General features: G+C 41.5%; 1 protein-coding gene across 1 annotated transcript; it reads right to left on the minus strand.

Annotated features, from left to right (window-relative positions):
* Positions 1-1,955: 1,955 nt before the first annotated feature.
* LOC138956065 (E3 ubiquitin-protein ligase TRIM56-like) lies at positions 1,956-15,767 on the minus strand. The gene is made up of 3 exons (XM_070327528.1): positions 15,676-15,767; positions 6,202-6,313; positions 1,956-5,601 (listed from the first exon to the last, which is right to left on the minus strand). The coding sequence occupies exons 2-3, from the start codon at positions 6,218-6,220 to the stop codon at positions 3,845-3,847; spliced, it is 1,776 nt and encodes a 591-aa protein (XP_070183629.1). The 5' UTR covers positions 6,221-6,313; positions 15,676-15,767; the 3' UTR covers positions 1,956-3,844.
* Between the last annotated feature and the right edge of the window lie 364 nt (positions 15,768-16,131).

Consider the following 16,131-nt stretch of genomic DNA (forward strand, 5'->3'; position numbering starts at 1 on the left):
TAACATATAACTTACGTACAAAAATACCATGTCTTGACGTAATCCACCCAAAATTGAAAGAATTCTCTCTATGTAGGCTTTTGACGTAGTTGGTTCACGTGTGGGACCTTAATGGTTGCCTGATTGAGGCTCACGCTGTCCTGGCTGGATACTAATGAACATTCAGTTGTGAATATTGTTCGCCATATACACCCTTTATGAGACATGTACACTAGTTTTGTGTGTGTGCAGTTTTTGACTCTTTGCAAGAAGATAACATCATCTTGGTATAATTTCAAATGGAAATATTCCTAAGGTATGACTGAAAGCCCTAGGGGATGCTTGCACCTGGAAGTGACAAGCACACTTAATTTAATGATACCAGGTGCTTCCATGACTTAGTCTTCTTGTTCACTTAGACAGCTAAGTGTAATTACGGTGTAAGGTGGGCATGAAGGCACTTGTAATGTGTACTGCCCTAGGGGATAAATTACACGAATTGTGTAGCTTATTGAGTAAGTTATATTTGTGTACTCAGTTTTTGTGGCTTTCAAATTGTCAAGCAATAATACAGGGAAAGCGGTGTAGCTCTGATAATAATAATAATATATTTAAATAAATAGGCTTAATGTGTACGTGTGATTATAACAATGCATAATTTTAGATAGAGCTTAATGATAAAAAGCTTGTTTAGTTGCACGGCTACATTTTGTGAAAGCAAAAATAGTAAATGATTTTTTCAAAGTGGTGTTGCGTATATGTGTGTGTGTGTGTGTGTGTGTGTGTGTGTGTGTGTGTGCGTGCGTGTGTGTGTGTGTGTGTGTGTGTGTGTGCGCGTGTGTGCGTGTGTGCGCGTGTGTGTGTGTATTAGGTCGTGACATCAGGGACGTTGCATTCGATATCAAACCGATGTCATTTGGAAAACCGAGTTCAGGCAAATGTGAGCTAAAACCGAATTAAGGCTATCTTAACAATCACAAAATCTGTGTAATTGCAAACCCCCAGTTGACTGAATTGCAATAAAATGTGTCTTTTGACTCTCTGACTCGCTCACGTAGAAGGGAAAGTTCTTTCAACCAAGCGAAACAACTACGTATGCTCTTTGGAAATTGTAAATGCCGCGTAGTCTCCCTTTATTCACCCTGCCGGGATTTGATATTTAACAGAATGTCTTTGCACTGCACTATTGTAAGAGGCAATTCGACAAACATACAGACAGGCAGACAAACAGAAGCACACACGCAAACACACACACACACACACACACACACACACGCACACACGCACACACACACACACTCACACACACACACATACACACACACACACATACAAACACACAGTTTTGGGTTGGTTTTAAATGCCCCCACCCACACACACACACACACACATACATACACACATTACCATCATATTCTCCACAACACCGTCTTGAACAAAAAAAACCCAGTTATCTTTCAAACCTGTGATTCACTCGTTTATTTGTAATTTGGGCACTTGGTTACGCATTCATGTATTTAAGCCTTCAGTGAGCACATTTTTAAACAAAAAGTGAGTATAGCTGCTGCCTTCTTTCAAGACAACGCATCACTGCAAGCCATCCGTCTCGTGTGATCAACGAAGACAACGTTCTAGACATAAGTCTTTCACCAAACGGATGTTACCAGGATTTGCCAGGAAGATTTCGCCCATTTTGGGGCAGCGTGACCTTTCCTCCACCGTGAAGAAGTTTGGCAGCTCTGCGACGTTTTCCTCCGTGCTTTCAAACACTTATAATCGTGTTGCCGATTGCCTATAATGATGATCTTCCACAACGACTATTGGTTCCTCGATTAACCTTCAAGAAATGTGTTTTCCTCTTTGGTTTTGTTGTTGTTGATGTTGTTGTTGATGATGTTGTTGTTGTTTTCTTTCCCAACCATCCTTTTGCTGCCACAACCCCCCCCCCTCCCCCTCCCCCCCCCCCCTCCCCACGCTGGCCGGCTATAATTATAAGCTTTACGCAATGGCTGTCGCCAGACAACACGTGGGATGTATAAAATTAATGCGTTTAGTGGTCATGTACAAATGTCCGAATAAACAACTGGATAAAATGATGTAAGGTAAGAAATGAAAGCTGTGACCCTCAAAAACAAGCAACACATAACAACATTAAAAACATAAAACATAAAACGGGGATAAGACAAATCAAAGCAAATCGAATATTAACTGTGTTATTTCAAGCATACGAAATTACAGTGGTTGTGCATATAGAAAATACAACATTATTTACATTCAAATCTATAATAACATTACCTAATAAAAAAAAACTGTTCAGGACTGAACACCTCAATGCATAGAACTCTCGCCATTAAGATGTAAACAACTCATACGAAAAACCCACGGTCAATTCATCTAAAAAATTAACTACTACAACAGGAGAAATTTACAACTATATACTCGAAATTATCAGCAGCATAATGATCGCATAATAGAAAATGTAGCGTTTGTTTTAAGAGTGTAATTAAACATTGCTTAAAACTCTTCCTATCACTGACAGTTCTTACTTTTGGTACATGGAACAATCTGCGGGATAGCAAACTTTCGTAGAAGTGAGCAAGTACACTATGTGTCTTGTAACTCGCAGTCACCCCAGTCTTTTGCACCACTCTTCTTTCTTGCAGCGCAGTCAGTCATAATCTTGCACATTATCATGACTCTGTCCAGACCATTTTGATTATTGATTCCCAAACAACTAAACCACCAAACAAAGCCAAAAGTTTCCACAGACTTAACATAAAACTTCTGTAAAGAGAGCATGAATCTATGAGTTCACACATTAAAGGCACAGTAAGCCTCCCGTAAACCATCACAGAGCTCTCCGAGCGTCTGCATACAGTACAAGCATGCTTCCATTTGAACGCTCGCCGAACGGGAACATCCTGAATGCTTTCTGTCGAGCGTGAGAAATTTTCAAAGAATTTATTTTCGTGGACTTGGTCCTCTACAAATGGCGTTTCGTTTTGGTGCTGGTCGGCTGTTATGAACTTTATTCAACTGATACCGGAAATCACGCCCAGACAGTAAGCCTCCCGTAAACCATCACAGATACTGTCAGGCTTTTACACACAGTACAAACACCCTTCCATTTGAACGCTCACCAAACGGGAACATCCTAGGTGCCCTACGTAAAGAGCAAGCAGTTTTTAAAGAATTAATTTTGCAGATTGTCTCGAACACTTTTTGGACCCATCCTGAACTCAGGTCAAAAATTGAGTTACTTCCCTTCGGGTCTGATTCTATCGATGTAAACTGGCGATAGCCGTTAATCGATGATTATCAGAATGTTTTTGGACCAAGGTGCGTTTTTGCGCTAGACCTAACTTTTAAAATCTAAATAATAGATTGACAGCTTGTTACACAAACATTCTTTAATCATAAAAGAATTCTTTTTTCATCAAGACAAGATCAGTACAAACCCGGAAGCAGGGTCACGCAAGGGTCGTAGCAGACGACGGTTTACAGTGCATATCGCCGTTCCTCTCAACAGTCAAAAGCCATCGCTAGAGTTCTTGTGAACCACAGCCGTTTGTTTCGTGCATAAAAACGTGCTATTGTAGATAAGCTCACATCGAGTCGCATTCAAATGACTAACTGACGACTACATTGTGAAAAAGGGAAACTGGATCACACGGGTTCACGATGGCTCAGGGGTAAGATAAACCACGCAAAAATAAATTCTTTGAAAATTGTTCGCTCTCTACGGAGGGCACCTAGGATGTTCTCAATCGGTGAGTGTTTAAATGAAAGGGTGTTTGTACTGTGTGTAAAAGCTTGACCGTATCTGTGATGGTTTACGGGAGGCTTACTGTGCCTTTAAGTGATCTTAGTTTCGGTATTCTGCTTCTGTCTGCCAAGCAGACTGGAGCGACTGCATCGCCGAGAATTCACCAGGCAAGCTTTGGCCTTGTTCCCACCCTGTCTGCCTTCCCGACAGCAACATTTGAATGGCGCCAATCTCACTGGTAATCTCGCTGCAGTAACTTTTTGTGCTGACTGTTTTCTGCTGTCCGGGCAGTGCCCGCTTTTGACGTTGTGTCGCTGCAGTATAGCCTGACATTAATTGACTGAATAACGTACTATCTTGCTCCTCTTGCGACGGGCGAGATCTGGTCACGTGACCAATGAAGTGAGGAATGGCGGTTTTGATGGTGGTCAAGGGGTCACTGTGTGAACCAGCATGCTGTGCGCCGCAACCTGGACATCCATTGTTAACGTTATACCTCCTGCCGCACTTCTGGCACTGCACGTTGGTGGCACCATAAACATAGTTACTGGCACCCCTGCCGTAACCATATGCTCCGGTGTTTCTGCCGAAACCAGCGTTCCGTGGGTCTCCAGGCGGATTGTCGGCGCCACATTGTGGACAGCAGACCAAATCTTTGTCGTACTCGCATGAACAGCCATAGCACTGTGCTTTTTCCTCAGCTTTTTTAAGCTGGATGACTGTATTCCATTCTTCGCTAGTGAACGAATTCAGCTTGGAGGCCGCTACAGCTGATTCCATTGTTTGTGTCACGTCAGCGTTAAATTGTTCAATCTGCCGAATATCTTTTTTTCTGGCCGTTCTTGCCACTGAATGAATGTGCATGCTAGAGTACGTCTGGACGGAACCACCGTACGGTAGGGCACAAGCCTCATCGCTCGCAACGCCGAAAAACTGCTTCATTTCGTTAGGGATTTCCAAGACATCTGCGTCACATCCGCTCACAGCAACGCGCTGCGCATGCTCCGTGAAACTGATAAAACATGTTAATTCTTGAGTCATGTGATCTATGCACTGCGAGGCAACGCGGGCCACATCGCTGGTTTCTTGGCTGAGCTTTTCTTTGGCCTTTGCCAGGCTCCCGTCAATCTCTCTTTTTAGCTCCTCCGCGCGTCGCTCAAGTGTGCTTTCCATTTCCTTCTGGTTTGTCTGCGCTGCCGCTTTGTGACTCGTGGCGGTTTGCAGCGCTGCTCTCAACTTAGGCTCCAGGTTGCTGTGCGCCCTGTTGGTGACTTGAAGAATCAACGACTTCGCCTCAGCGCTCTTTTCCGACAGATCGGTGCTGATGTGACCTTCGTGCGACGTCAGCTTGCAGTCTCGGCAGATGACAGCAGAACATTGGGTGCAGAAAAACCGGATCTTTTCGTCTTTGTGGGTTTTGCAGAAGCGCTCTTTGCTGACTGTCAGGCCGGGCAGGCTTCCCGAGGCCTGTTGAAGGTTGAGCACAGTGTGAGACCTGGTCGCCTTGATGGAGGCGTGGATCGCCGTGCAGGCGTCGCAGGAAAGCTGGTCGCAATCGCTACACTTGTGGCTGGCCGAACCTTTGCCGCACATCTCGCACGTGGCAACTTTTCCAGACGTTGATCGCTGACCTTCTACCTCAGCCTGGATGTAGAAATTGACTTGGAACCTATCCACGCCCCCCGCTGGGATCTGGACTGAGGTCCTGCAGGTTGGGCAAGGGAACGACCCGGTATTTTTGCGTTTGTGGACCAATTGTCTCAGGCAACCCACACAGAACGTGTGGAAGCACGGTAGGATTCTCGGTGACGTGAACACCCCCAGGCACATGGCACATTCGCGATGACGGGATTGTGCTATAAACAGAACAATGAAAGCAAAATATGATTTTAACATAGAGAAGACCAACACATACACAAGCATAGCCAAGCTTGGCTGTGATTGTCTGATATGATTTGGATTTTGAGATCCGGCTACTGAGACAAACTTGATCCTTGAATCTTTGGTTAATCAAGTTTCCCAACGATAAACTCAGGAGACTGAACTTTTACATAGGCTTAATCCACATGTTTATTTTAACACCAATGGTCGATAACAAAACATTTTCTTCTGGAATTAGTCGCTGCTACCTGAAAAGTGCATCTCAGCTCGTTTACTTGGTATTGTGTATCTGTTGGATTGCATACAGTGAGAAACTGCTAGCTTGATGTTTGTAGAAAGTACATATTTCTCTGTGAAACTTCGCTTCCCCAAACCCGCCCGAATCCCAACCCGTTTTAAGAAAAGAGAATACAGTTGAATGTCTAGCTATGCATCTGCGTCTGTTTAAACGTCGCCTCCCCAAACCCACCCGACTCCCTGCCCTTTTTTAAAAGAGAGAATACAGTTGTACGTCTAATCATCTACGTCTATGTTGGTGCTTTCAGTTGAGTAAGGACTGTGAACCAGCCACAAACCTGGAAGCAGCGAAGCCATGATGCATAGTGTAGTCAGATGTTCCAGGAATCGACCAAGGCTCTACCGAGACTCCAGTCCTGTTTCCGTTTCCAGAGATACGATTCCTGTCGGCTGAATAAAAAAAGAGAACAATGAATAAAACAGTTTTTTCCCCCCGGCTAAATAATATGCACAACACGCTGTTACACAGCCCTGCTATAGCGTGTGCACGGTAAAAATGTGTTCGGGTCACGAGTTCGAATCTCCCAAAAGGCTAACCTTGTTTTTTACATTTAGTCAAGTTATGACTAAATGTTTTAACATAGAGGGGGGAATCGAGACGAGGGTCGTGGTGTATGTGTGTGTGTGTGTATGTGTGTGTGTGTGTGTGTGTGTGTGTGTGTATGTGTGTGTGTGTGTGTGTGCGAGTGCGTGCGTGTAGAGCGATTCAGACCAAACTACTGGACCGATCTTTATGAAATTTGACATGAGAGTTCCTGAGTATAATATCCCCGAAATTGTTTTCATTTTTTTGATAAATGTCTTTGATGACGTCATATCCGGCTTTTCGTAAAAGTTGAGGCGGCACTGTCACGCTCTCATTTTTCAACCAATTTGGTTGAAATTTTGGTCAAGTATTCTTCGACGAAGCCCGGACTTCGGTATTGCATTTCAGCTTGGTGGCTTAAAAATTAATTTATGACTTTGGTCATTAAAAATCTGAAAATTGTAAAAAAAATATTATTTTTATAAAACGATCCAAATTTACATTCATCTTATTCTCCATCATTTTCTGATTCCAAAAACATATAAATATGTTATATTTGGATTAAAAACAAGCTCTGAAAATTAAATATATAAAAATTATTATCAAAATTAAATTTTCCAAATCAATTCAAAAACACTTTCATCTTATTCCTTGTCGGTTCCTGATTCCAAAAACATATAGATATGATATGTTTGGATTAAAAACACGCTCAGAAAGTTAAAACGAAGAGAGGTACAGAAAAGCGTCCTTCTCAGCGCAACTACTACCCCGCTCTTCTTGTCAATTTCACTGCCTTTGCCGTGAGCGGTGGACTGACGATGCTACGAGTATACGGTCTTGCTGCGTTGCATTGCGTTCAGTTTCATTCTGTGAGTTCGACAGCTACTTGACTAAATGTTGTATTTTCGCCTTACGCGACTTGTTTTACCCTTGGGTTTTTTGTCTCAATCTTTTAACTTTGTATATTTTGTTTCTCTTACTTCTTGAATTGTATTCGGTTTTCTTCATTTCAAGGGGAACAGCAAATAAATTATCCTTACCTTGCTCAAGTCAACTAACGACATGCAGATTCAATGTCGATTTACTGTGCAGATTTGTCGATATGCCCGAGACAGGTTAAGGGACATAACCCCGTTCTATACTCTTTATTTTCAAGGAGTTATTTCCCTTGACGCAAACAAATAATATAAACTTGGAATACAAATTGTTACACCCATTTTTGTACCTAAATTAAAACAGTTATTCCCGTGTCAATTATTTCAAACTGTTAAGGCCATTAAAAGGTCTTCACTTGGCTATCTGGCACACTTTTCGGATCAATGATTTCGTTTACGGGGTCTAGTGACTGGCGCCGAAGTAAGGGTACCCCCAAAATCAACCTGACAAAAACGTCAATACCAATTAAAACGCAATTTTTACCAACGAGGTGAAAGCCAAATCAATTAACTATCCAGAACCGGTTGCTCAGTTTCGCTATTTTGCGTAATGCCATTCCTACTAATGCAGGTGCCGATCGCATGAGCGGTCATAAAGGGGAGGTTTTTTGCGTCAATTTTGAGGGGTATCATGACAAAAGGACTGTATTTCAGTAATGACAGATTGAGTTGGTTTAAAACGTTCAGGATTGTATGCCTAAATACGAGACGTACTCCGAGTACCATTGTGGATTATCGCAGATTTTAACGCAGATGTTATGTAATCTTCTGGACATGTTTTAAAACCCGTCACAAGGAACCTTGCTGTTGTGAATTTGATTGTGAGGGGTGTCTGTATTGAAGGTTCCACAGTATAAACACTACCTAATATAAAACCAATCTGTTTGCTGAATATGGTGGAAGAATGGATGGTCTTTCCAGTCATATAACTGCTTTTACAACAAACGGCCTCATCACAAAGATCTACACTCAACCGTATCTGCCAAGTTGTTGTTTATGGCGGGTAGTGTGGCAGCTTGCTTTCCTCAGTGAGAAAGCAGTCCGACGTTCCATGAGGGTAACCTCACAGGACTATAGGCCACCTTACCCTTATCCTTATCCTTAGTATAGATTCCCGCACTTTCTGAAAACACTAAGTCAAAACTTGACAAAACGTGTGTTTTATTTATTTATTTAATCAGAAAGTTATTGATCGTGGGTTGTTTTTCAACTGCGGATAATGATTTTGACTTTAACCCTGGCACACACACACACACACACACACACACACACACACACACACACACACACACACACACACACACACACACACACACACACACACACACACACACACATCCGCCTCAGTTACATAACACATTCCTCTGATATTTTAAAGGAAGTTTCCACACCATGAGAGTTTTGGCTTTGTGATTGAGGATTTCTTCCCCAAGGATCACGCGGCAACAATTGATATAAGGTTGTCCTAAACAAAATCGACTCGACCTCTGAGTCGACATAAACCTATGTCGGGATTAGAAGAAAACAAGTCGCGTAAGGCGAAAATACAATATTTAGTCAAGTAGCTGTCGAACTCACAGAATGAAACTGAACGCAACGCAACGCAGCAAGACCGTATACTCGTAGCATCGTCACTCCACCGCCCGTGGCAAAGGCAGTGCCCGTGGAATTGACAAGAAGAGCGGGGTATTCGTTGCGCTGAGAAGGATAGCACGCTTTTCTGTACCTCTCTTCGTTTTAACTTTCTGAGCGTGTTTTTAATCCAAACATATCATATCTATATATTTTTGGAATCAAGAACCGACAAGGAATAAGATGAAAGTGTTTTTAAATTGATTTCGAAAAAAAAAATTTGATAATAATTTTTATATATTTAATTTTCAGAGCTTGTTTTTAATCCGAATATAACATATTTATATGTTTTTGGAATCAGCAAATGATGGAGAATAAGATAAACGTAAATTTAGATCGTTTTATAAATTGTTATTTTTTTTTACAATTTTCAGATTTTTAATGACCAAAGTCATTAATTAATTTTTAAGCCACCAAGCTGAAATGCAATACCAAAGTCCGGGCTTCGTCGAAGATTACTTGACCAAAATTTCAACGAATTTGGTTGAAAAATGAGGGCGTGACAGTGCCGCCTCAACTTTCACGAAAAGCCGGATATGACGTCATCAAAGACATTTATCAAAAAAATGAAAAAAACGTTCGGGGATTTCATACCCAGGAACTCTCATGTCAAATTTCATAAAGATCGGTCCAGTAGTTTAGTCTGAATCGCTCTACACACACACACACGCACGCACGCACACACGCACGCACACACGCACATACACCACGACCCTCGTTTCGATTCCCCCTCGATGTTAAAATATTTAGTCAAAACTTGACTAAATATAAAAATGTAACGATCAACCATTGTTTAACTGTCAGGAGGCACACACAGCTTCACGTAAACCATCCGTTTCTGGTCACAGATACTGTCAGACTTTTACACACATTGCAAACACCCTTTCGTTTAATTAAACACTCACCGCTTTAGAACATTCTAGGTGCCCTCCGTAAAGAGCGAGCATTTTTCAAAGAATTTATTGTTGCGTGGCCAGCCGGATTGTCTAGTACGACAATCGGACGCCTCGTTTTGGCGCTAGAACTAACTTTTGAACTCAAAATAATAAAGTGACAGCTTGTAACACAAACATTCTTAAATCATAAAATATTTCTTTTTTCATCAAGACAAGATCAGTACAACTCGAAATTTTGAAAGCCCGGAAGCAGTTCACGCAAGGTCGTGTTTCCCGTAGCAGACGACTTTTCTGCATAGGAAAGTGTGTGACACGGGTCCACGTAAGCTCAGGGGTAAAATTAACCACGAAACATGGTGTGTGGTTTACGCAAGCTAAATAGCCATTAAAACAAACTGTGTCACTTAATGCTGTTAAATGCTTTTGCAAGTGTGTTCCATATGGTTAGAACTACCCTTTTCGAGAGAAGATTCAAATCGTACTGTAAACCTTTTGAGGCAGACTGGACCTTTAACTATCTCGTGCGACTCATTTCAAATGGTTTTTTTTACGTGTGTTTTAAATTTTACGTTAAGCCTTAAAGTTGATGACGACCGTGATGGGGCCAAAAGCAGGATTATTCTGTGTAAGTTAGTTTAAGAGGTTGCACAGCAACACTCACAGTCGTTCACATCCGCAGGTGATTAATGTCCTGTTCGGCTGTCTTCGTTTGATTGAAAAATATAGTGGTTTTTTTTTTAACGATTTTGGTAGCCAACGCGCGCCGGGGCGTGTTTTTCGTTACCGCGCGCCTGTACGCCACAGGTAGTTAAATACACACAGAATGTGTCATAGCTAGCTGAGGGTATTCAGCTTCCCTGTACTGAATTAAAGCCATGGGCAGTTGAAAACGCACTTTCTCTGTCACAGTTAACTGAGGGAATCTAGCACAGTGCTTTGAAACCACGAATTACACAAACAGCCCACCGACATTCCCGATTAGGATAGCACACACTGAATGTGAAACACACCTTCTGGCGCCTTGCCAAGATGCGACAGTCCTTGACGTCCCAATCTAGACAACACGGAGTAAAGTAGGGGAAGGTTGCCTAACATGGACCACTGTTAACCCGTGATTTGTAAAAATGTAAACACATTTTACAAATTACGTCGAACCTAAAACCGTGATTTGTAAAAAATTAAAAATGTTAAAATGTAAAAATATCGCATTCCACAAAGTAATACATGCCTTTTATTATTTTTAATATTTGTTGTTTATAGCCTCTACGCTTAGTGGTGGGGGTGGTTTTAGTGCAATTCCATTTTGCCGCCGTCACATGTTTTGCCCCATCCCATTTTCGCGACATTTCACAAGCCAAGCGTCATTTTACTAACGTGTCATAACAATAGCGCGACATCCCATTTTGACACCATCCCATTTGGCCGCCATGCCGTTTCGCCGCCCCACTAGATCCACATCCCATTTTGGTGCAATCCCATTTTGCCGCCGTCCCATTTTTTGCCCCATCCCATTGGCGCGACAATACACAAGCCAAAGCGTCATTTTACTACCGTGTCATAACAATCAACCAATCAATCAATGAAGCTTATATCGCGCATATTCCGTGGGTACAGTTCTAGGCGCTCTGCAGTGATGCCGTGTGAGATGAAATTTTATACGGCCAGTAGATTGCAGCCATGTCGGCGCATATTTACCTTTCACGGCCTTATTCCAAGTCACACGGGTATGGTAGACAATAGCGCGTCATCCCATTTTGACACCATCCCATTTGGCAACCATCCCATTTTTGTTTTATTCTTCTTGCCAAGCCTCACACTATGCTACTATACTGCGTCATTCAACTAGGGAGACATTCCGTTTACGCAAAATCTCATTTTGCCACAATCCAAAATGTCGCGAAATAGGGATGGCGGCGAAATGGGATGACGGCAAAACGGCATGGCGACAACATGGAATGTGGCGCTAGTGGTATGACACGGTGGTAAAATGACACTAGGCCTGTGAAATGTAGCGAAAATGGGATGGGGGCGAAATGGGATAACGGCGAAACGAGATTGCGCTAAAATGGGAGGTGGAGCTAATGGTACCCGACATGGTGGTAAAATAACACTTGGCCTGTGAAATGTCGCGAAAATGGGATGGGGGCGAACTAGGATAACGGCGAAACGGGATTGCGCCAAAATGGGACGTGGATCTAATGGTACATGACACGGAAGTAAAATGACGCTTGGCTTGTAAAATTTCGCAAAATGGGATGGGGGCGAAATGGGATAACGGCGAAACGGGATTAATAGATCCCTTGACTTTGGGGTAACGCGACTCTGTTACTGCTAGCTTTCCACTCGAAAGTCCACGCGGAATTCCGCGGGGACATGGCCTATTTGGTGTTCCATAGTGTTGGACCACCTTCTACAAATCGAAGAAAATAAAAGCTAAAGGCTATTTTCATTATTTCATTAAGAAGTTTGCTGAAAATAATCTATAACTTGCCCCCGAGAATAAACATAAAATCAAATAGTCTTTTTTTCGTGGAAGTTGAGAATTTAATTTATTTTCAGTCTAGATTAGCTTCTGTAGTTTTCTGTTTTGCTTCAAATAATGCTCTCATCAACCCGAAAAAAGATAAATCTAAGGCATATTTTTTTATTTTTTTTTATTTTTTACAATTTTGTTATTTACACTTATTTATTTTTTACAAATACAACACGAGCAAACATTGAGGACATTATGAACGTACTACCTGCTTAATAATAATAATACAGTCAGATAATAATACAGTCAAACAAACAACAAAAAACACACAAAAAAACATCCAAGCAAAAACAAAAAAAGACATATATATATACACGAATCATCACATCTCTGCACAACCTAGCGTACTACCTAACCAACTCTTCATATGGGGACCATAATTCTACAAATTTGGTAATGTTACCAGCAATGAAACTGGAATATTTTTCTATTTCATATCTGTATTTCAAATTCCTTAAAAATATTTCTAACAGTGGCCTTGTCTCTTGTAACTTACTCTTCTAAATATAAAACTTTGCAAACAAAATGATAAAATCCCAAACCGCATCTACCTTAACATTGTCCATACACAGGGATCGCGCTAGCTTTTTAAAAAACGCGTAAGTCATACGCAACGAAACGAAAAAAACGCGTCACGGACCAATATTTTTGCGTACTACGAAAACACGTACAGACACAAACAAAACACGCACGAAAGACTTAAAGACACTCCTTACCTAAATACGGCGAGTTTTCCTGTCGAACTCCGCGCACGCCTGTCGAATAACACCCCTGCTGTCTCCAACCTTCGGGCCTTGCGAGTTTGTTTCCCGCTCTAATACGACTAGACATACTTTCCGCCTTGCTTTTGGAAGCGCGAGATGGGAGAGCAGCTAATGTCTGTTTCATTATCCGACAAGACATTATCTGGTAATACCCTCGTTACGTTCGTTTGCGATACTTCGATGCAAAAAGAAACGGACTTTAGTTTTGACGCACAGATTTCATGTGTGTCGTCACTTCTCGAGCCCTATAGTCAGTTTCAGGATCGGGTGATTATTAAGTCAGAGCAAAAGCGCTGCGTGAAGACAAGAAAAAGTTACAATATTTTTGCGTATGGCTTACGCGGCGCGGCGAAAAAAACGCGTCAGCGACTTTTAAAATGCGTCAAATACGCAAAAATCGTGCGTAAACGCGATCCCTGCATACACCCAAACAAAATACATTCTTCTGTAAAAAGAACATTTGCGCGGTAAATACAACTTCTGTTTAAGAAATCTTCCAAATTAATCCAACATTTTCGACTAAGCGGGCAGTACCAAAATATTAGGGAAATTGTTTCATTTTCATTTTTACAAAAGGCACAAAGGGGACTGTCAAGAATCTTTTGAACATATAACCGGCTAGCAACACCAAGAATGCGATGAAGCAATCTGGTCTGGAACTATCTTAACTGTGTGTCCTTAGTTGTTTTAAAACACTTATCAACAATCTGTTTCCAGTTCAGGTTGTAAAAATACATATTCCATCAGTTCATGCCTGCAGGGTTATCATCAAATTTTGATTTTAAAAAAACTTCTTTAATTGCCTGTTTGCCTCTACAAATAATCTGCCACGGTTTATAATCCCTAAGGCATATTTGAATTAGTCTGACTTACACACTAAGTGGCATCATGTTATTTTGAAGTATTGGGGGCTTTTTCAAGTGTTTCGTAAAGGCCTTTTCACTTGTCCATATCAGGCGCCAAGCTGTGAATTTCATGTTTGCTTCATGGCTATCAAAGTTTATTCACTCTAATTAGGCCTAATGGTTAACCGAAGGGAAAAGAACTACCAAACACAAAATGAAACTTCATTGCAAGAAAACAAGCTAGTTATCAGCAAGAAACAAAACGTGGTCCATATTAGACAACCTTTCCCTACTCAAAATGGTGTGTCGTTCGTACAGTCATTCTCCTGACAAACAGCTCGGTTTCGCTATCTTTGATCGAGCCAAGACTTTTCCTCTTTCCTTATCAAGTTTTGACTAAATGTTTTAACTTAGAAGATGAATCAAGACGAGGGTCATGGTGTGTGTGTGTGTGTGTGTGTGTGTGTGTGAGTGTGTGTGTGTGTGTGTGTGTGTGTGTGTGTTTGGATGGGTGTGTGTGTTAATAAATGTCTTTGATGACGTCATATCCGGCTTTTAGTGATTGTTGAGGCGGCACTGTCACACCCTCATTTTTTAACCAAATTTACTGAACATTTGTTGAACTTGAAGCAATCTTCGACGAAGGCCGGACTTTGGGATTGCATTTCAGCTCGGAAGCTTAACAATTAGTTATTTAGTTTGCTCATTAAAGTTGACATTACAAACGAGTTTTCCTCACAGATGAAAAAATCACTGAATCTTGAATTATATATAGATACGTTATGTTTACTTGAAAAACGCGCTCAGAATAAAGGAAATAGGTCGATTTTAATTAATGTGTGCATGCTTCGCGGAGACGAGCGTGACCCGTCTCGGTCTTCGGGGAAGTTAAGCCGAGACTATCTGAATGCAGTCTTAGGGTTAGGGTTAGGGTTAGGGTTAGGGCTAGTCTCGCCGATGATTTTGTGTGTTATTGATGCCTACAGATTGACTAAAATGTTTGTATATCGCTTCACACAAACTTGTTTTAAATATGGGATCAGAACACATACCGACAATGGATATCTCGACTGATTCCTGTGCAGAGGATTGATTTCACACTGAATTTGTCATCAGTGGCCAGAGATTAATTCAAAATAAAAATTCTATTATGCACAGGAAGATGTCAGGATATTGATTTTTGGCATGTATCCGAGTAGCGTGATGATCTTATTGCATGCAAAAGCCTGACCAGATGCACATGAACCTAATGGACACATTTCTATGATGTTTAAAATGTAAATTCTGTAAGATGATATTTCAAATAAATATTCAATTTTGTTCGTTAAACACCTTTGATGACGCTATATCGATCGACATTTTTGGTCAGTCAGGACAGGCTCAGACATTTCAGTTTATTTTTGATGTTTAGGTCAATACATTGACACACATTTGGATATTGTTGTACAGGACTTGTTTATTAATTTCACACACACACACACACACACACACACACACACACACACACACACACACACACACACACACAAAACACACACACACACTCCTCTATTTCCTCCTCCTCCTCCTCTTCAACATCCCAGACAGCCACTTACTGACACATTAAGATCAATAATCTTACCTGTCTCTTTCGCGACTTGGAACAGTCAGTAATCATCTCGAGTCGACACCACTGAGTTATTTCAGCGGTCGACCCTCTCCTCAACAGCGACAGTGCCCGTATGACGCTGCTCACCGCAGCTGTGTTCGTGGCTAGCCTGTTTGTATGACGGCTTACTAGCGCCAAAACTAAAAATTAGTAATTAACCCGTGAAAGTTACTAATTTTCACGAGAAAATTACAATTATGACGTGTGTTAATTACTAATGTTCAAGTGTTAATGTCTAATTTTCAGTTTTGGCTTGCTTCCTGACGGCTTACTAGCACCAAAACTAAAAATAAGTAATTTTCACGCGTTAATTACTCATTTTCATGTGCCTCGTGACTGTGGGGGCTCAATGCGCATGCGCGACTGTTACACCGGCCAGAGCGAAACATCCTTCAATTCCAAACTTTTCTGGTCCTAGTTCTTTAATCC

Source organism: Littorina saxatilis, unplaced genomic scaffold (assembly GCF_037325665.1).
Source record: "Littorina saxatilis isolate snail1 unplaced genomic scaffold, US_GU_Lsax_2.0 scaffold_761, whole genome shotgun sequence".
Classification (NCBI taxonomy): Eukaryota; Metazoa; Mollusca; class Gastropoda; order Littorinimorpha; family Littorinidae; genus Littorina; species Littorina saxatilis.